We start from the raw sequence: 21,475 nt of genomic DNA, 5'->3' as shown, positions 1-21,475 counted from the left end.
CAGTGCCCATAATTGAAGATAATACTCCAGCTGATGCTTGGCCAGTTTTTAATGAAGGTTTAATCATAACTTTTGTGCTTTTGTCTTTGGTGCCTCAATTCATAAAACCGAGGATCCCATATGCTTTTTTTTTAAACAGCTTTCTCAACATCCTGCCACTTTCGAAGATTTATGTATATATACACCCCCATCCCTCTGTCCTTGCACCCCATTAAAATTGTATCATATAGTTTATATTACCTGTTTTTCCATCCCAATTAACATTGTACCATATAGTTTATATTGCCTCTTCTCATTCTTCCTACGAAAATGTATAAATGCAAATTATTTTTGTTATGGTTGTTGTCGTCAACTAATTGATAGAGGCTAATTCCCATTATTGTCAATGACTCCATTAACATTGGATCATGAGACAACCAGAATAGAAAAAGGTGAACTAGATGGACCTCGGTCTTTCCTCCATAGCTGTTTGTTTAACCATGATATTTTTTTTATTCTTTCATGGTTTGTGGGCATCACTAGCAAGGCCAGCTCATTAGCACATTTAAGAAGGGCAGTGAAGAGTCAACTACATTGCTGTGGGTTTGGAGTCACATGCAGGCCAAACCAGTTAAGAGTGGCAGATTTCCTTCCATTAAATAGATGGGTTTTTACAACAATTGATGATAGTTGTTGTGGTCAGCATTACTGAGACTAGTCTTTATATTCCTGATTTATTCATTATTGAATTTAAATTCCACCAGCTGGTGGGATTTGAACCCATGTATCCAGAGAATTATTCTGGGCCTCTGGATTACTAGTCCACTGGACTAGTAATCACAATTCTGGTGTTTATCAGTTCAAGAATATTTATCAGCCAACTTGATGAGAACAAAGATGGACATCTAAAATGTAATGTTTCAGTTTTCCACTGCATGATTGAATCACCTTTAGGTGATGCATCTTTCTACATGATTTCATTGAGAGGCTGAATGACCTGTTTCCAGCCACTGCATGGTCACTTGACACATTTTGTGGTTGCACTTTCATGACTAGAAATCCCCAGAAGGTTATTTTCATGATTTAATAATTGTATTAACAAGGTTAAACTGTTTAAGTGAGTGAGATTTTGACAAAAAAATGTCAGGAGCACAAACCCATTTCAGTGGATAAAATACATTTTCCAATGATATTAATAGATAGTTTTACTGTACTAATTCCTTTTTAGGGTGTTTTTTTTTGTGTAAAAGCAAAACATCTGTGTATTTACTTGCATTACTTTTAAGGTAATTAGCAAATGAACCAGAAGAGAGATGAAGAGGTTTTTTTCTGTGTAGCGAGTTGTTCTGATCTGAAATTAGTGTTGCCAACTTTGGTTGGACATATTGCTGGAGATTTAAGCGCATGACCTCCCATCTTCAAATTCGCAAGCAGACAACCAGGTTATGTTTCCATCACCAATATTCTTATAATTCTTAACAAAAACAAAAACTGCTGAAAAACTCAGCAGGTCCGACAGCATCCGCGGAGGGGAAGACAGAGTCAACGCTTCGAGTCCGTATGACTGCGGGTGCTGCCGGACCTCCTGAGTTTTTCCAGCAGTTTTTGTTTTTGTTTCGGATTTCCGGTATTCACAGTGTTTTGCTTTTTTTCTTATCATTCTTATTCTTATAAAAGAGCTCAAAGAAAATTAAAGCAACACAATTTTCTTTTTCATGCCCACATGATTTTTCTGCTAGATTCTTCATTGCAGTGTACAAGAGAGATTAACCTTCAATCCCTACGGAACAATCCTGGAAGGTTGCCAATCCTATGCTTTGCCTGAAAGGGAGCAGATTGAATATTAATTTTCAAAAGGGAACTGTAAGGCTTAAAAAAGGAAAAGAATTGCAAGCCTGTGAGGACCCAGAGTTCTTTCAAAGAGCATGCACCATGTTAAAAGTGTGCCACAGATTCAAACAGAACCATAGGTTCCCCTAAGAATTGCCTTTGGACCTCACTGATGTATCATTGCAGTTGGAGAGTGGAGCTTGTAAGTCCCGGAAGGGCCTCTGGGGGTCGCAGGGTATCAGCCCTCGTTGCGCATGCGCGCCCCGCTCCGAGTGCGTGTACTCCCCACCATGCACTGCGATAAACAACAAAGATGGCGGAGGAAGAAGACGGAGGAGGTGATGAGAGAGACAATCGGCTCTTGCCGGTGCCAGGTAATGACCGGCCTCCCCCCACCCCGCTGAGGAGGACGAGTGTGGAAGTGGGAAGCACTGGGGACCGGACAGATAAGAGAAGGTCTGGGGCCGACTAAGGCTGCAGGCCCTGCCGACAAAAAGCAAAAGAGAAAGTGTTTTAGACACTGGGGCAAATCCGAGAGAGAGAGAGAGGAGGGAAGGAAAGAGAGAGAGGGGAGAGGGAGGGGAGGGAGAGGGAAGGTGGAGGGGGTGGGGGAGAGGGGAGGAGGAGGGGGTGGGGGAGGAGGAGGGGGTGGGGGAGGAGGAGGAGGGGGTGGGGGAGAGGGGAGGAGGGGGTGGGGGAGAGGGGAGGAGGGGTGGGGGAGGAGGATGGTTTGGGGGAGAGAGATGGGGTGGGGAGAGAGAGGGGCGGGGGAGGGGTTGGGGGAGAGAGAGGGGGAGGAGGGGTTGAGAAGGGGGAGGGGTTGAGAGAGGGGAGGAAGGGTGAGGTGTTGAGAGGGGGGGTTGGGGGGAAAGAGAGAGGAGAGGGGGGGTTGGGGGGAAAGAGAGAGAGGAGGGGGGGTTGGGGGGAAAGAGAGAGGTGGAGGGGGGGTTGGGGGGAAAGAGAGAGGTGGAGGGGGGGTTGGGGGGAAAGAGAGAGGTGGAGGAGGGGGTTGGGGGGAAAGAGAGGTGGAGGAGGGGGTTGGGGGGAAAGAGGAGGGGGTTGGGGGGAAAGAGAGGAGGGGGTTGGGGGGAAAGAGGAGGAGGAAGGGGTGGGGGGAAAGAGAGGAGGGGGTTGGGGGGAAAGAGGAGGGGGTTGGGGGGAAAGAGAGAGGAGGAGGGGGTGGGGGGAAAGAGAGAGGAGGAGGGGGTGGGGGGAAAGAGAGAGGAGGAGGGGGTGGGGGGAAAGAGAGAGGAGAGAGGTAGGGTGGGGGAGAGGGGAGAGGTAGGGTGGGGGGAAGGGAGAGGGGAGAGGTAGGGTGGGGGGAAGGGAGAGGGGAGAGGTAGGGTGGGGGGGAAGGGAGAGGGGAGAGGTAGGGTGGGGGGGAAGGGAGAGGGGAGAGGGAGGTTGGGGTGGGGAGAGGAGAGGGAGGGTGGGGGTGGGTGGGGGGGGAGGTGGGGGGGGGGTGGTGGGAAGGGGGAGAGGAACGGTGGTGGGGGGGAGAGAAGGAGTGGGGGGGGAAGAGAGAGAGAGGGGGGAGAGAGGGAGTGAGGGGGGTGGGGGGGAAGAGAGGGAGTGAGGGGGGTGGGGGGGAAGAGAGGGAGTGAGGGGGGTGGGGGGAAGAGGGGGAGGGTGGGGGGTAGAAAGAGAGAGGGGATGGTGGGGGTGGAGAAAGAGAGAGGGGATGGTGGGGGGGGGAGAAAGAGAGAGGGGAGGGTGGGGGGGGAGAAAGAGAGAGGGGAGGGTGGGGGGGGAGAAAGAGAGAGGGGAGGGTGGGGGGGGAGAAAGAGAGAGGGGAGGGTGGGGGGGGAGAAAGAGAGAGGGGAGGGTGGGGGGGCAGAAAGAGAGAGGGGAGGGTGGGGGGGGGGAGAAAGAGAGAGCGGAGGGTGGGGGGGGAGAAAGAGAGAGGGGAGGGTGGGGGGGGGAGAAAGAGAGAGGGGAGGGTGGGGGGGGGAGAAAGAGAGAGGGGTGGGTGGGGGGGGGGAGAAAGAGAGAGGGTGAGGGGAGGGGAAGGGGAGAGGGAGGGTGGGGGGGTGCAGAGAGAGTTGGGAGAGGGTGATGGGGGGGGAGAGAGAAGGGAGGGGAGAGGTGGGGGGAAGAGAGGGGAGAGGGAGGGTGGGGGGGAAGAGAGGGGAGAAGGAGGGTGGGGGGGAGGAGAGGGGAGGCTGGGGGGGAAGAGAGGGGAGGGTGGTGGGGGAGAAAGAGAGAGGGGAGGGTGAGGGGGGAGAAAGAGAGAGGGGAAAGTGGGGGGGGAGAAAGAGGGAGGGGAGGGTGGGGGGGAGAAAGAGAGAGGGTGAGGGGAGGGGAAGGGGGGAGGGAGGGTGGGGGGTGCAGAGAGAGTTGGGAGAGGGTGATTGGGGGGGGAAGAGAAGAGAGGGGAGAGGGAGGGTGGGGGGGATGAGAGCGCCGAGAGGGAAGATGGGGTGTGGGGGAAGGGAGGGTGGGTGAGAGGGTTGGGGGAGAGAGAGGGAGGAGGCGGTGGGGTTGAGGGAAGGGGAGGAAGAGAGGGAGGAGGGAGATGGGGCTGGGTGAGAGAGGGGGAGACCGGGGCTGGGTGAGAGAGAGGGAGATGGGGCTGGGGGACAGAGAGAGGGAGACGGGGCTGGAGGACAGAGAGGGGGAGATGGGGCTGAGGGACAGAGAGAGGGAGATGGGGGAGAGAGAGAGGGAGATGGGGCTGGGGAGACAGAGAGGGAGATGGGGCTGGGGAGAGAGAGAGGGAGATGGGGCTGGGGGGAGAGAGAGAGGGAGTTGGGGCTGGGGGGAGAGAGAGAGGGAGATGGGGCTGGGGGGAGAGAGAGAGGGAGATGGGGCTGGGGGGAGAGAGAGAGGGAGATGGGGCTGGGGGGAGAGAGAGGGAGAGGGAGAGGAATGGGGCTGGGGGGAGAGAGAGAGGGAGATGGGGCTGGGGAGAGAGGGAGATGGGGCTGGGGGGAGAGAGAGAGGGAGATGGGGCTGGGGGGAGAGAGAGAGAGGGAGATGGGGCTGGGGGGAGAGAGAGAGAGGGAGATGGGGCTGGGGGGAGAGAGAGAGAGAGAGAGGGAGATGGGGCTGGGGGGAGGAGAGGGAGATGGGGCTGGGAGAGAGAGAGAGAGGGAGATGGGGCTGGGGAGAGAGAGAGAGAGGGAGATGGGGCTGGGGAGAGAGAGAGGGAGAGGGAGATGGGGCTGGGGAGAGAGAGAGAGAGAGAGAGAGAGATGGGGCTGGGGAGAGAGAGAGAGAGAGGGAGATGGGGCTGGGGAGAGAGGGAGAGGGAGATGGGGCTGGGGAGAGAGAGAGAGAGGGAGATGGGGCTGGGGAGAGAGAGAGAGAGGGAGATGGGGCTGGGGAGAGAGAGAGAGAGAGAGAGAGAGGGAGATGGGGCTGGGGAGAGAGAGAGAGGGGAGATGGGGCTGGGGAGAGAGAGAGGGAGATGGGGCTGGGGAGAGAGAGAGGGAGATGGGGCTGGGGAGAGAGGGGAAGGAGGGGTGAGAGAGAGGGGAAGGGGAGGGTGGTTGGGGAAGTGAGCAAGGGGAGGGAGAGAGGAAGGAGGGGTGGGGAGAGAGAGGGGAGGAGGGGGTGGTGGATAATGGGGGGTGGGAGATGGGGAGTAGGGGAGAGACAGGGGAAGGTGGTGGGGTAGAGGGGAGAGGGAGGGTGGGGGAGAGAGAGGGAGAGGAGAGAGGGAGGTGGGGGAGAGGAAGGAGCGGGTGGCAGAGAGAGGAAAGGGTGGGAGGGAGGTAGAGAGGAAGAGGATGCAGAGGGGACGGCAAGGGAGGTGGTGGGACAGGAGGAGTCGGGGGTGGGAGATGAGGGGGAGAGGAAGAGGGATGGGGAGACAAGGGTGGGTGAGCATGGTGAGGGGGGGGAACGGTGTGAGGAGGAATAGAGGAGTGGAGGGGCAAGTGGGAGGGAGAGGTACCGGAGAGGGCGAGAAGGGAGGGGGAGCTGTGGGAGGAGAAGGGTTGGAAGGGAGGGTGACTAGCAGAGGAGGGAATGGGAATTGAGAGGTGGACGTGGAGAGAGGAAGGAGAAATGGAAAAAGGAGAGGGTTGAAAGGAATGTTGAGGAGAAGGGCTGGAGCAAGGGGAGATGGGAGGTATCTGGGGGAGGGGAAGAGCATTCCTTTGCTGATTATGACTTGCAACATACTGCCAGTTCCTTTAAATCCTGTGGCCATTATTTAGTATAATCTTTGAAATATTTCAATACCAACAGGCCTCTATACTGATACAGGTTGGTTAATTGAGCCAAGTAGAGTTGGTCAAATCCACAGAGATAAAAACAAAAAGCTAAAAGCTTCTGCGGATGCTGGAAATCCAAAACAAAAACAGAATTACCTGGAAAAACTCAGCAGGTCTGGCAGCATCGGTCCCCCCACCTTAAACCAGCTTATATTTCACCCCTCTCCTAACTATGCTTCAGTTCTGCCGAAGGGCCGTGAAGGCTCGAAACGTTAACTGATTTCTTCTCCACCGATGCTGCCAGACCTGCTGAGTTTTTCCAGGTAATTCTGTTTTTGTTTTGGTCAAATCCACAGTTGATTTTGAATTTTTGGAGATTTTATATTTAGTGATGGTGAATAATTTTGTCTTCAAATTCATGGGGGTTTGAAAAGTACCTTGTGTAATATTTCTGAATATTCTGAGAGGAGGATATTGTGCGAAGAACTGATTGATAACTGGTGTCGCTGCAAAGCTAGTTAAGGTCAGCCATTGCTGAGATGGTAACATACTCGCTCTGGCTAGAAATGGTGGAGGTTCAAAGAGACTTGGGGTTCTAGGTAAATGGATTGTTAAGTCATAAAAAGGTACAGAAAATAATCAGAAAGGCTAAAGGAATTCTGGCCTTTATATTTAGAAGGATAGAAGAGGGTAGAAGTCATGTTTCAACAATGCAAAGCCCTGGTCAGACCACATCTGGAGTATTGTGAGCAGCCCTGGGCAACACAACTTAGGAAACATATATTGGCACTTGTTGTGAGTGCAACGTAGGTTTACCAGAATGATACCTAGACTCCAACTATTAAATTGAGAGTTTACAAAACTGGGGTGTGTTCTCTGGAATTTAGAAGGTTAAGGGTGATTTTATTGAAGATTTCAAGATAGGGGAAACAGAAAGCGTAGGTTGGGAGAAACTATTTCCGCAAGTAGGAAACACTTGTAAAGGATGGCAGTAGTTAGGAATTCTTCTGCAAATAGCAATTGATACCAGATTAATTGTTAACTTTAAAGCTGAGATTTATAGGTTTTTTTTAGCTAAAGCTATCAAGGAATATGGGGCAAGGGTGGGTATTTGAATGACTGAGCAGACTCAAGGGGTGAAAAAGCCTACTGCTGTACAAGGTGGTGGTCTTCCCATGTGTCTGCTGTCCTTGTCCTTCTAGTTGGTAGCATTTGTGGGTGTGGAAGGTGCTGCCTAAGGAGCCTTGGTGAATTCCTGCAGTGCATCTTGCTGATTGTACACTGCTGCCTCTGTGTCAGAATATTTATGGATGGGGTGCCAATCAAGCGGGCTGCTTAGTCCTGAACGGTGTCAAGTTTCTTGAGTGTTGTGGGAGCTCATCCAGGCAAGTGGAGAGTATTCCATCATACTCCTGATTTGTGCCTTGTAGATAGTGGATAGGCTTTGGGGGGTCAGGAGGTGAGTTTTTGCCACAGGATTCCTAGCCTCTAACCTGCTCTTGTAGCCACAGTATTTATATGGCTGGTCCAGTTCAGTTTCTGGACAATGGTAACCCCCTAGGATGTTGATGGTGGGAGATTCAGCAATGGTGCTTTCTTTGAATGTCAGGGAGCGATGGTTAGATTCTCTCTTGTTGGAGATGGCATTACCTGGCACTTGTGTGGTGCTAATGTTACTTGCCACTCGTCAACCCAAACCTGGATTTTGTCCAGGTTTCCCTGAGTTTGGACATGGATTGCGTCAGTATCTGAGGAGTTGCGAATAGTACTGAGCATTGTGGGATCATCAGCGAACATCCCCACTTCTGACCTTATGATAGAAAGAAGGTCATTGATATAGCAGCTGAAGATGGTGGGCCTAAGACACTACCCTGAGGAACACCTGCAGTAATGACTGGAACTGAGATGATGGACCTCCAACAACCACAACCATCTTCCTTTGTGCTAGGCATGACTCTAACCCGCTTCCCGTTGACTCCAGTTTTGCCCCTCCCCCCCCCCCCCCCGGCTTCCCGTTGACTCCGGTTTTGCCAGGGCTCCTTAATGTCACACTCAGTCAAATGCTGCCTCGATATCATGGGCACCCACTCTCCTCAACTCAGGTGTTCAGCTCTTTTGCTCATGTTTGAACCAAGGCTGTAATGAAGTCAGGAGCTGAGTGGCCCTGGCATAACCCAAACTGAGTGTCATGAGCTGGTTATGGCTAAACAGTTGCCGCTTGATAGCGCTGTTGGTGACCCCTTCCATTACTTTGATGATGGAGAGTAGACTGATGGGGTGGTGATTGGCTGCATCGGATTTTTCCTGCTGTTTGAGTACAGGACAAACCTGGTCAATTTTTGAAATTGCCGAGTAGATGCCGGTGTTGTACCTGTACTAGAACAGCTTGGTTAAGGGTGCAGCAAGTTCTGGAGCACAAGTCTTCAGTACTTTTGCTAGAATATTGTCTGGGCCCATCGCCTTTGCAGTATCCAGTGCCATCAGCCGTTTCTTGATATACGTGGAGTGAATTGAATTGCTGAAGACTGGCATCTCTGATGCTGGTGACCTCCAGAGGAGGCTGAGGTGGATCATCCACTCAGCACTTCTAGTTGAAGATTGCTGCAAATGCTTCAGCCTTATCTTTTGCACTGCTGTGCTGGGCTCCTCCGTCATTGAGGATGGGGATATTTGTGGAAGCATTTACCACCACCTCCAGTGAGTTGTTTAATTGTCTACCACCATACTTGACTAGATGTGGCAGGACTGCGGAGCTTAGATCTGATCCCTTGATTGTGGGATCACTTAGCCCTGTCTATCACTTGCTGCTTATGCTGTTTGGCATGCAAGTAGTCCTGTGTTGTAGCTTCACCCATGTTGATACCTCATAGATATGCCATGTTGCTCCTGGCATGCCCTCCTACACTCTTCATTGAACCAATCAGTCTTGAGTTGCTAGATCTGTTCGTAATCTATCTCTCGGCACGGTGTTTTTTTTTTACTGAATTCAAATTTCACCATCTGCCATGGTGAGATTCAAACCCAAGTCCTCAGAGCATTACCCTGGGTGTCTCAAATGCTAGTCCAGTGACAATACAACTATGCCACCACCTCCCCTAATATAATGCCACCCAGCACAATGAAGGGTATCCTCAATCTGAAGACGGGAGTTCATCTCCACAAGGACTGTGCAGTGATCACTCTTCCCGATACTGTCATGGGCAGATGTATCTACGGCAGGCTGGTTGGTGGCGATGAGGTCAAGTATGTTTTTCCCTCTTATTGGTTCCCTCACCTCCTGCCACAGACCCAGTTTAGCAGCAATGTCCTTTAGGATTCAGCCAGCTTGGTCAGTAGTGCTGTTACCGAGCCACTCGTGGTGATGGACGTTGAAGTTCCTCACCCAGAGTACATTCTGCACCCTTGCCACCCTCAGTGCTTCCTCCAAGTGGTGTTCAACATGGAGGAGCACTGATTCATCAGCTGAGGGAGAGCGGTACGTGGTAATCAGCAGGAGGTTTCCTTGCCCATGTTTGACCTGATGTCATGAGACTTCATGGGGTCTGGAGTTGATGTTGAGGACTCCCAGTGCAACTCCCTCCTGACTGTATACCACTGTAACTATTGCAATCACAGTATTAAGAAGAGATTGCATCAAGATCTTTATATTCCAGCGTTCATTGGGTATAACATAAAAGATGAATTTATAAAGGCAACACAAATTTTGTGATCATTTCAAGCATTAAGTATTAGTCACCATTTGCTATGAAAGTGAATCTTCAGTTTTTACCCATGCTGCTCAGCATAGATGATGTTGCTGAAGGTTTATGGAACCTTTCAGATGAATTGAAGTGACAGGACTTCATTGGCTATAAAAGCACTTTGGAATGCTCTGTAGTCATTAAAGGTGCAATCCTAAATACAATTGTGTTTTGTTTTTTTCACTGCAAAACCCTGTGTCTGCCTGGATGTAGCCCCAGTATGATGCTTTTTCTGATCTGCCCTCTGGTTTACATATGGGTAGTTTGGTCTAGTGAAGCAGCTTAAAAAGTAGTGATGAGAGAAAATAAGATGGGACAACAGTTAACATGTAATGTGAAGAGGAACTGGAGCGAGAAATTAGTTCAAAAGGCTTCCAGAGTGTGGTGTTACAATCTGGCCTAAGAGGATTAGCTGTCCTTTACTAGGTGTTTCCATTACTGTACCTTTGTCTTCATTACTTAAAATTGATGTATCAGCTGAAATTAACTTGTGTGGAAGATTAGGATGCAATGGTGACATTGCAGCTGACAAATCATTACCATGTACATGAAGTATAGTGAGGATGTATCAATTCGAATATTACTAATGTTCTGCAAGAAACTGTTTTATCCACAGTAGCCACTAGATTAAGTGAGAATGGTATGTTGCCTCCCTGGTACCAGGGTCAAGAATGTGACGGAGCGGCTGCAGGGCATTTTTCTGGGGGATGGTGATCGGCCAGAGGTCGTGGTCCAGGTTGGTAGCAATGACTTAGGTAGGAAAGTGGATGAGGTCCTGAAAGCAGACTTTAGGGAGTTAGGAGGGAGATTGAAAAACAGGACCTCTAAAGCAAGTAATCTTGGGATTACTCCCAGCTCAACATGCAAGGAGAATTGAGTGAATAAACATGTAGCTGGAAATCTGGTGTAAGAGGGAGGCATCAGATTTCTGGGGTATTGGGACCAGTTCTGGGGAAGGTAGGACCTGTACTAGCTGGACGGTCTACACCTGAAGAGGATTGGGATGAATATCCTTGCAGGTAGATTTGCTGGTGGGGGGGGGAAGGTTATACTAGATTGGCAGTGGGGGTGAGAACCTGAGGACAAATTCAGAGCAGGAAACAGGAGATGGAGAATTAGTGAGTGACTCTGAAAGACAGAAGCAGCACAGGTTCAAAAATGTACAGTACAGGAATTTGGCAGTGTTAAAAGGCATATTTGCAAATGCATAGAGCATAGTGAATAAAGCTGTTGAGCTGAGGGCACTAAAACGTGGCAGCATGATATCATCGCTATAATAGAAACTTAGCTTAAGGAGGGGCAAAAACGGCAGCTCAACATCCCTAGATATATAGAGCTTTCAGGCAAGATAGGGAGGGGGATAAAAAAGGTGGGGGTGTAGCATTATTGGTTAAAGAATCGACTATAGCTGTGAGGAGGGATGATGTACTAAATGAAGCATCAAATGAGGCCATATGGGTTGAGCTCAGAAACAAAAAAAAAAGGGGGCAGCTGCACTGCTAAGAGTGTACTATAGACGCCCAAATAGCGGAAGGGAGTTAGAAGAGCAAATATGTAGACTCATTTCTGAGTGCAAAAACAACAGGGCAGTAATCGTTGGGGACTTCAGCTTCCCTAATATCAATTGGGATATGAACAGTGTGAACGGCACAGAGGGTGGAAAATTCTTGAACTGCATTCAAGGTAACTTTTTTAGCCAGCATGTAACAAGCCCGAGAGGGGGTGCAATTCTAGATTTAATCTTAGGAAATGAAGCTGGGCAAATGGATGAAGTAGCTAAGTGAACTAAGGAACTAGGAGCAGAAGTAGGCCATTCGGCCCCTCGAGCCGGCTCCACCATTCAATAAGATTATGGCTGACCTGTTTTTGTTTCAAATTCTACATTTCCCATCTACCTCGATAACTTTTGATTCCTTTGCCAAACAAAAATTTATCTACCTCTGCCTCAAAAATATTCAGTGTTCCCCACTTCCACTGCCTTCTGAGGCAGACAGTTCCAAAGTCGCACAACCCTCTGAAAGAAAAAAATTCTCCTCACCTCTGTCCTATAAGGGCTACTCCCTAATTTTAAAACAGTGATGCCTAGCTCTGGACTCACCCACAACAGGAAATATCCTTTCCACGCCCACCTTGTCAAAACCATTCAAGATCTTATATACTTAATCAAGTCACCCTCACTCTTCTAAACTCCAGTGGAAACAAGACGAGCCTGTCCAACCTATCCTCATAAGACAACCCGCTCATTCCAGGTGTCCATCTCCCCTGAACCGCCTCCAACGCATTTACACCCTTAAATACCAAAACTGCACAGTATTGAAGATGCGGTCTCACCAATGCCCTGTATAACTGAAGCATATAAATTATGATAAATTAATAATAATGATAAATTAGAGCATTCCATTAGTCATGTTGATGACATGCTGGATCTGTATACTAACTTTTTGTGACTCATGCACAAGAGCACCTGGATCTATCTGGGGAACCATTTTGGGGATAGTGACCATAATATAGTTGGATTTAGCATCATTATGGAAAAGGACAAAGATAGAACAGGCGTAAAAGTTCTAAATTGTGGGAAGACAAATTTTACAAAGCTGAGAGTTGAGCTGGCAAGAGTGGACTGGATACAGCTATTAGAAGGAAATACTGTGTCAAATCAGTGGGATGCATTCAAAGGTGAAATTCTACAGGCACAGTGTAGACATGCCCCCACAAAGGAAAAGGGTGGTACTGCCAAATCTAGAGCCCCCAGTTATCCAGAAGCATACAGACCAAGATAATGCAGAAAAAGAAAGCTTATTATAGTCACAAAAGACTTAATGCTGTAGAGAGCCTAGAGGAGTGTAGAAAGTACGGGGGTGAAGTAAAAATTGAAATTAGGCAAGAGAGGATGTGAAAAAATATTGGCAGGTAAAATCAAAGAAAGCCCTAAGATTTTTTTTACCAGTACATTGAGCAAGAGAATAACTAAGGAAAAGGTAGGGCCTATCAGAGATGTACATGGTGGGTTGATGCAGAAGATGTGGGCAGGGTTCTCAATGAGCTCTTTGTCTCTGGCTTCACTAAGGAGAGGGATGATGCAGACATTCTAGTTAAAGAGAAGTGTGAAATATTAGATACAATAAACATAGTGAGAGAGGAAGTACTGGAGAGGCTGGCATCTTTGAAGGTGGATAAAATCACCAGAGCCAGATGGATTATATCCCAGGCTGTTGAAGGAAGCCAGGGAGAAAATACTGGATGCTCTAAGGATCATTTTCCAATCCTCACTAGATACAGGTGAGGCCCCAGAGGATTGGAGGTCTGCGAATGTTGTACCATTATTCTAAAAGGGTGCAAGGGATAGGCCAGAAAATTATAGGCTGGTCAATCTGACTTCGGTGGTGGGCAAATTATTGGAAACAATTCTGAGAGACAGGATAAACTGTCACTTAGAAAGGCAAGGATTGATCAGGGATAGTCAGCATGGTTTTGTTATGGGAAGGTTATGTCTCATCTAATTTAATAGAATTTTTGAGAAAGTAACCAGGAGGATTGATGAGGTAGTGTAGTGGATGTTGTCTACATGGATTTCAGTAAGGTACTTGACAAGGTCCCACATGGCAGACTGGTCAGAAAAGTGAGATCTCATGGGACACAGGGAAAGGTGGCAGGTTGGATCCAAAATTGGCTCAGTGACAGGAAACAAAGGGCAATGGTCGATGGATGTTTTTGCAAGTGGAGAATAGTTTCCAATGACATTCCACAGGGCTCAGGATTGGGGCCCTTGCTGTTTGTTGTATATATTAATGATTTAGACTTAAATATGGGAGGCATGATTGGGAAATTTGCAGATGACACAAAAATTGGCTGTGTAGTTGATAGTGAAGAGGATAGCTTGCACACTGCAAACCTTTCTGTATAATACCTGCTTTCTTCACCTCGGTCTTCTGTGGATATATTTTCTTCAAAATTAACAAGGTTATATGTGATGCAGAGACTCTGGTACAATTTGAATGTTTTTGGTACAATTTGAATGTTTTAGATACAAGAAACTCAGCTGGTTTACACTTAAATTAGTTAATCTCCTTCAGGGATGGGTGGTTAGGGGAACCACTGCAAATCTCTTTGATGTTCCCAGGTAAGAAAATAGAAAACCAACCAGTTTTTCCTCTATCTAGTCACTACTCCTGAACAGCCCGTGTGTGAATGTAAAAGGTAATTTCAGACAGGAAGAGAAGCCATTTGAAGTCCCATAGGCTGTGAAATTGCACCATAACTCTTGAAAATTATTGTGAAATTTCAGTATTTCCACTTAATTTCATCAAGACTTAAGGGGAAATTTTCATTCAGAAGTAAATTTTGATAGCTTTTTGTGTAACTGCCATGTTACAGAAGCAAAGAATACAGTGCATCAGGAGAGAGTTAGAAAATATAGAATGAGTGAGCTAATAAACAGGAACATTTGCTTAGGTGCAGTCGTATCATATAGCTGTGGCAAGTTTTAGTTGCAAATAAAATGACGGATTGTTTTTAATTGAATGTGAAATGTTTGTACTGTACAGATTTATCTCTTTCAAGAATTTATTTTATGAAGGCTTTACACATTTTGATTATATGATCCTTGCAAGCAGAATATATAGATTAAGATTTTTTTGGTTTGCATTTGTGCTTGCTCAAGTTTAAGCAACTTGTTTCTGCTCCTGAGTTTCATTTGGGTCATATAGGGAAACACAGCTGCCAATTTGCATGCAGCAAGATCCAACAAGCAAGATAAATGGCCAGTTAATTGTTATGTTTAGGAAGTGGATGTTGGCCAGGAGAGCTTCCCTCTGTCACAGAAACACTGTCACAGAATCTTTTATGTCCATCTAAACAACTAGAAGGGATCTTGATTTAATGTTCAAAGATGGCACTTCTGACAATGCAGCACTCTTAGATTTCTGCATTGAGGTGTCAGCCAGGTTGTGTGGTCAAATTGAGGAGCTTGAACCCACATCCTTCTGACTCAGGAACCTATTTGTCCAATTAATGCATGTTTTTACTAAAGAGAAAACTTTGAGCAGATCAAAGCATTGTATGGCATCTACTTTTGTGAATTCCATTCAAAAATAGTGAAGCATTCTTTTGTGCAGTTGTCAATGAGAGACAATTGCAATGAAACGTAAATGAAAGTATGTTTTCTATATTCCAGTATAGATTTGAGCTCAGTACTTAATAGGGCAAGGATACATTTGGACCAATGAAATGCTTCTAATTTTAGTAAAGTTTTCATGATTACTGCAATCTTCATGTAAGACATTCTAAAATTTAAATTGCTGCTAACTTCCCCACTTTCTACAATGCTGACAGTTTTCATTGTATTACTGCAGCAGAGTAACTGGGAAAAAGGAGAAAGGGTTCACTTGTCATGATGCCTAGGAGGGTAACAATTAAAAAGGGCTGCTCAATCTAGGTGAGGAAATCTGGAATGAGAATAGGCCATTCATATTGAAATTCACATCATTTTTACAAGCCATGTGCGAATTGCCTCATTACTGTAGTCACTTTAAGGAGAGCTTCGTAAAATTCCTTCCTGAAGTTTCCACCAGAGCTCAATGGAGTGAAGTACAGAAGATCTATTTTACCATTTACCTTTAAATTATTCAGTGACTGATTGCTTTCTGTGGATGATATTTCCATGGATGATATTTCTGTGGTGTACCAGTGATGTTGATCTCATATTTGATCATTGCTATTAATACTTGGCCTTATAAACTGTAATTGTTCACCAAAAATGTCCATTCTTTTTTCCTTTCCTCATTTCTTTCACCTATAAATTAGTTTGTTTATATTTTCACCAGGTCACCATGGATTACTTATTACAAAGTTAGTTGGTCTTATAAAGCTCCTCAACTCACTTTTAAAAGGTGCACAAAGTGACTTGTCAAATGGCGGCTGAATTGTTGGAAAGATGAACTCAACAGAGATTGGAGATTTATGGCTTACAGTAGCCTAGTAGTTATTGTACAGGGCTAGGAGCCCAGAGTTCACAAGTTCAAATACCACAGTGGCAAGCTGTGAAATTGGCTTCCGGATAGTCGGAGACTGGATGTACCCCAGAAGATGTGCATTGGACCCCTCAGTAGTCCCAACGCACAGACTCCGAGAATTACTTGAGAAATGTGAACTTTGATGGGTAATTCCCCTGCTCCCAGGGACCTCCTGAAAATGTCTCCAACTCTGAGTTAGAGTCTGAGACTTCGGATAGTTCTAACTGACTTACATGGATGGTTACCCTGGAAATGTTAGACTGATTAAAACCTAGTCTAACTCCTGAGTAACTACAGAACTGAAACTGAAACTGACCACCTGTCCTCTTCTTCACCCCCCTGTGCCTGCTCCTGCAAACCCCTCCAAAACCACAACTGCCCCAACCTAGCCTGACTAGCCCCCACCCTCTCACCACCTGACTCCTTCCGCGCACCTCCCCCTTGCTGCCAGCCAACTGCTTCCCCCAATCTGACCTGGCAAGGCCCTGACCCAACTGGACTAGCCCCTGGTGCGAGAGACACCCCCAACCTGACCACCCCTCCTGACCCCTCTTACCACCCACCTATCACCCTACCGTCCCTGTTCTCTTTGCCTCCCACACTTGCCCGGTCCTCCCATCCTCTTTTTCACATTCCTACCCCCAGTGCCCACTCCTGAATTTCCTCATTCCTGGAACCATTTTCTTAACTCTTTTCTGCACCCTTGCTAAAGTCTTCACATTCTTTTTAAAGTGCGGTGCACAGAATTGGATATACTACTCGAGTTGAGGCTGGACCGGTGTTTTATAAAGGTTATCTTGTAATTATTTTTCAGTATTGTGAAGTTTTTTTCTTTATTATTAGATGATGAAGATGACTTTGCTGAAATGGAGGTGGAAGACCATGACAGTGAAGAAGCTGAGAAACCTAATACCATCAATTTTGATCCTAGTTTACCAACCGCACACTCTGTATGTACAAAAATGCAAAATGTTATAACTGTTGGAGTGACAGGATTTGTCTCTAAAACCAGCTGCTTTCAAGCTTACATCCTGCATTGTAATATTTTAAGTATGGAGAACAAAATGGCCTAAAAAAATCATTCTGGACGTGAAAGCCCATGTAAATCCCTTGTGTTACTAAGTAAAGTGGGCAAAGAAAGAATGCCGTAACATATCCTCAACATGACCCCAAACTGCTATGTAGCTTCATGGCTTGAGATATTACCATAATTCATTGCTGACAGTGATCTATTATGAACCTTGTCAGTTTTCAAATGAGAAAAAATAAACCAAATTGATGCTTTTCTTTGTGGTGTAAATTCTGTTAAAATACAATTGTTTCCACTCTTTCTCTGCATGGTTTGCTACAAATTGGATCAAAAAAATAGGAAGCAAAGTGCTTTGAGAATGAAAAACTATTGCAAGCACATTAACAGTTGTTTGGAAACGTCAGCTCTTAATTGCTCAAAATGTTTACACAACAATTAACATAGAATAATACAGCATAGAAGGTGACCATTCAGCCCGTTATACTAGTTCGAGCTCTTTGAATGAGCTATCCAATTAATCCCATTCCATTGCGCTCTTCCCATAGCCCTGCAGATTTTTCCCTTGAAATATTTATCCATTTCCCTTTTAAATGTTATTGAATTTTCTTCTAGCATTCTTTTCAGGTGGTGCACTGTAGATGATCATAACTCACTGAATTTGTTTTCTCCCATCACCTTTTGTCACCAATTCTTTTGGCAATTAACTTAAACCTGTGTCTTATGGTTGGTTATCTGTGGGCTGCCAGATTGCAATTAAGTGCCTTATAGTAGCATTTTGTTTATGTCACAGTAGATGAGCTGTTAGGAGTTAAATGTTCAAGCTCTACAGTTTCTGTTGGCAAAATGAGTTGAAACCAGAGCAAAGGGAAGTTGTGACTTCAGATTAATAGAGATTTCTAGAACTTTGTTCTTATTAGTAATTTACTCTGTAGTAAGGAATGTTGATTCAGTATGCTTGAGCCTTGTCATATTTTAATGTCCTTCTATGAAAAACCACTGGGCAAGTATTTTAACTTTCTAGCAGAGTTATTTCCTATACTAAAATTCATATTTTGTGAATTGATATGGAAAATAGCCCCTCGTTTCCTAGTTCAAATTCAGGAGAAGGCATTCGGTCCATTTAGCCCAACTATCCACAATATTCCTTTTGTACATTTCTAATGATCTTGGATTCCATTCATGATGAGAACCTATATGGTCCCTTGACACCCATTCAGGTTTCTTGTTCTATCATTCATGTTTGTAATTTTTCCTCATAGTTTTCTTTCAGTAAAAAAGGTGATCCTACGCTCCTATTTCTTCTTGTCCTTAACATGAACCTTGTGCTTAAATTCTGTATATCGTTTTTCATTTCTTTTTGAAAAAGAACAGACCCGGGATAGTTGATCCTTCCTCATGCACAGCTCCTGTAAGTCAGAGGTCGATTGTTTAGTCATTATTTGTGCCGCCTGAATATCTTTGTTGAAGTAAGGGGACCAGTACTACTTGCAGTGATCCCACCAGAGCCAAATCCTGTCTAGATTTCTATATCATATTCCACCCATGTATTCTAACATAAGGGGAGGTAATGGTGAAACCAGAGACCCTTAATGCTCTGGGGACCCGGCTTTGAATCCCACCACGACAGATGGTGGAATTTGAATTCAATAAAAATTTGGAATTAAGAGTCTAATGATGACCATGAAACCATTGTCGATTGTTGTTTACTAATGTCCAATTAGGTGAGGTTAGGGTTAGGTGACTCGAATGTGGTTGAATCTTAAATGCCCTAGCAAGCCACTCAGTTGTAACAAACCGCTACATAATCACAAGAAAGGAATAAAACTGGACGGACCACTGGTGACCTAGGCACCGGAAACAGCAACAGCAATCACAGCCCTGTTGACCCTGCTTACTAGTCCTCCTTACTAACATCTGGGGGCCAGTGCCAAAATTGGGAGAGCTGTCTCTCAAACTAGTCAAGCCTTACATATGACTCTGAGGATGACTATGTCCCAGAGAGGTGACGGCACAGTGGTATACAGTTGGGAGGGAGTTGCCCTGGGAGTCCTCAACATCGACTCCGGACCCCATGAAGTCTCAAGCATCAGGTCAAACATGGGCAAGGAAACTTGCTGATTACCACGTACCACCCTCCCTCATCTCAATCAGTGCTCCTCCATGTTGAGCATCACTTGGAGGAAGCACTGAGGGTGGCAAGGGAGCAGAATGTACTCTGGGTGGGGGACTTCAATGTCCATCACCAAGAGTGGCTCAGTAGCACCACCACTGACTGAGCTGGCCGAGTCCTAAATGACTGAGTCTGCGGCAGGTGGTGAGGGAACCAACATACTTGACCTCACCAACCTGCCTGCCATGGATGCATCTGTCCATGACGGTATTGGTAGAAGTGACTGCTGCACAATCATTGTGGAGACACAATCCTGCCTTCACATTGAGGATACCCTCCATTGTGTTGTGTGACATTACCACCGTGCTAAATGGGATAGATTTAGAACAGATCTAGCAACTCAAGGCACTGTGGGATATCTTTAGCAGCAGAATTGTACTCAAACACAATCTGTAACCTCATGGCCCGGCATATCGCCCACTCTACCATTACCATCAAGCCAGGGGAATCAACCCTGGTTCAATGAAGATCGCCAGGAGCAGCACCAGACATACCTAAAAATGAGGTGTCAACATGGTGAAGCTATTGTGTGCCAAACAGCATAAGCAGCAAGCAATCGACAGGGCTAAGTGATCCCACAACCACCGGATCAGATCTGCAGCCCTGCCACACCCAGTCGTGAATGGTGGTGGACAATTAAACAACTCACTGGAGGAGGCAGCTCCACAAACATCCCCATCCTCAATGAGGGAGGAGCCCAGCACATCAATGCAAAAGATAAGGCTGAAGCATTTGCAGCAATCTTCAGCCAGAAGTGCCGAGTGGGTAATCCCATCTCGGCGGCCTCCGGAGGTCCCCAGCATCTCATATGCCAGTCTTCAGCCAATTCGATTCATTCCATGTGATATCAAGAAACAGCTGAAGACACTGGATACTGCAAAGGCTATGGGATTGACAATATGCCAGCAATAGTACTGAAGACTTGTGCTCCAGAACTTACCGCGCCCCTAGCCAAGTTGTTCCAGTACAGCTACATCACTGGTATCTACCTGAGGTATGTGGAAAATTGCCCAGGTATGACCTGTACATAAAAAGCACAATAAATCCAACCCGGCCAATTACCACCCCATCAGTCTACTCTCGATCATCAGTAAAGTAATGGAAGGGGTCATCAACAGTGCTATCAAGCGGCACTTGCTTAGCAATAACCTGCTCACTGATGCCCTGATTGGGTTCCGCCAGGGCCACTCAGCTCCTGACCTCATTACAGCCTTGGTTCAAACATGGCCAAAAGAGCTGAACTCCCAAGGTGAGGCGAGAGTCATTGCCCTTGACGTCAAAGCAGCATTTGACTGTGTGTGGCACCAAGAAGCCCTAGCAAAACTGGAGTCAATGGGAATTGAGGAAAACTCTCCACTGATTGGAGTCATACCTAGCACAAAGGTTGTGGTTGTTGGAGGCCAGTCATCTCAGCTCCCAGGACATCACTGCAGGAGCTCCTCAGGGTAGCGTCCTAGGCCCAACTATCTTCAGCTGCTTCATCAATGACCTCCCTTCCAACATAAGGTCAGAAGTGGGGGTGTTGGCTGTTGGCTGACGATTGCACAATGTTCACCATTCGCGACGACTCCAATACTGATGTAGTCCATGTCCAATTGCAGCAAGACCGGGACAATATCCAGGCTTGGGCTGACAAGTGGCAAGTAACATTCGCACCAAACTAGTGTCAGGCAATGACTATCTCCAACAAGAGAGAATCCAACCATCGGTCCTTAATGTTCAATGGCATTACCATCACTGAATCCCCCCGCTATCAATATTCTGGGGGTTACCATTGACCAGAAACTGAACTGGACTAGCCATATAAATACTGTGGCTACAAGAGCAGGTCAGAGGCTAGGAATCGTGTGACGAGTAACTTACCTCCTGACTCCCCAAAGCCTGTCTGCCATCTACAAGGCACAAGTCAGGAATGTGATGGAACAGTCCCCACTTGCCTGGGTGAGTGCAGCTCCCACAACATTCAAGAAGCTTGACACCTTCCAGGACAAAGCCCACTTGATTGGCACCACATCCACAAGCATTCACTCCCTCCACCACCGGCACACAGTGGTAGCAGTGTGTACTATCTACAAGATGCACTGCAGGAATTCACCGAGGGTCCTTAGACAGCACCTTCCAAACCCAAGACCACTGCCATCTATAAGGACAAGGGCAGCAGATAGATGGGAACACCACCAACTGGAGGTTCCCCTCCAAGTCAGTCACCACCCTGACTTGGAAGTTTATCGCCGTCCCTTCACTGTCGCTGGGTCAACATCCTGGAACCCCCTCCCTAATACCACTGTAGGTGTACTTACACCACGTGGACTGCAGCAGTTCAAAAAGGCAGCTCACCACCACCTTCTCAATGGCAATTAGGGATGGGCAAGAAATGCTGGCCCAGTCAGCGAAGCCCACATCTCATGAATGAATAAAAAAAATGCTCTTTGCATTGGAAACATAAACCTTAAGAGTTTTTAAAGTTGCAAATGCATAGCACTTAATATGGTGTATAGGTGAAATTGATCACTCAGCCTGTGTGCACAGACTGGGAGAATAAATATTGATTTGTG

The 21,475-nt window shown here is 46.7% G+C and overlaps 1 protein-coding gene across 3 annotated transcripts in view; it reads left to right on the top strand.

Moving 5' to 3' along the window:
• The first annotated feature begins 2,093 nt into the window (after positions 1-2,093).
• crbn (cereblon) overlaps positions 2,094-21,475 on the top strand; it is a 40,150-nt gene continuing 20,768 nt past the window's right edge. For all 3 annotated transcript variants that reach the window (XM_078543750.1, XM_078543746.1, XM_078543749.1), the window contains exons 1-2: positions 2,094-2,183; positions 16,564-16,670. In XM_078543750.1, coding sequence (XP_078399876.1) covers positions 2,123-2,183; positions 16,564-16,670 — 168 coding nt within the window. In that variant the 5' untranslated portion in view covers positions 2,094-2,122. The remainder of the gene's footprint in view (positions 2,184-16,563; positions 16,671-21,475) is intronic.

Source organism: Cetorhinus maximus, chromosome 6 (assembly GCF_964194155.1).
Source record: "Cetorhinus maximus chromosome 6, sCetMax3.hap1.1, whole genome shotgun sequence".
Lineage (NCBI taxonomy): Eukaryota > Metazoa > Chordata > Chondrichthyes > Lamniformes > Cetorhinidae > Cetorhinus > Cetorhinus maximus.
The sequence above is the reverse complement of the archived record's forward strand: the minus strand, read 5'-3'. Positions and strand labels throughout refer to the sequence as shown.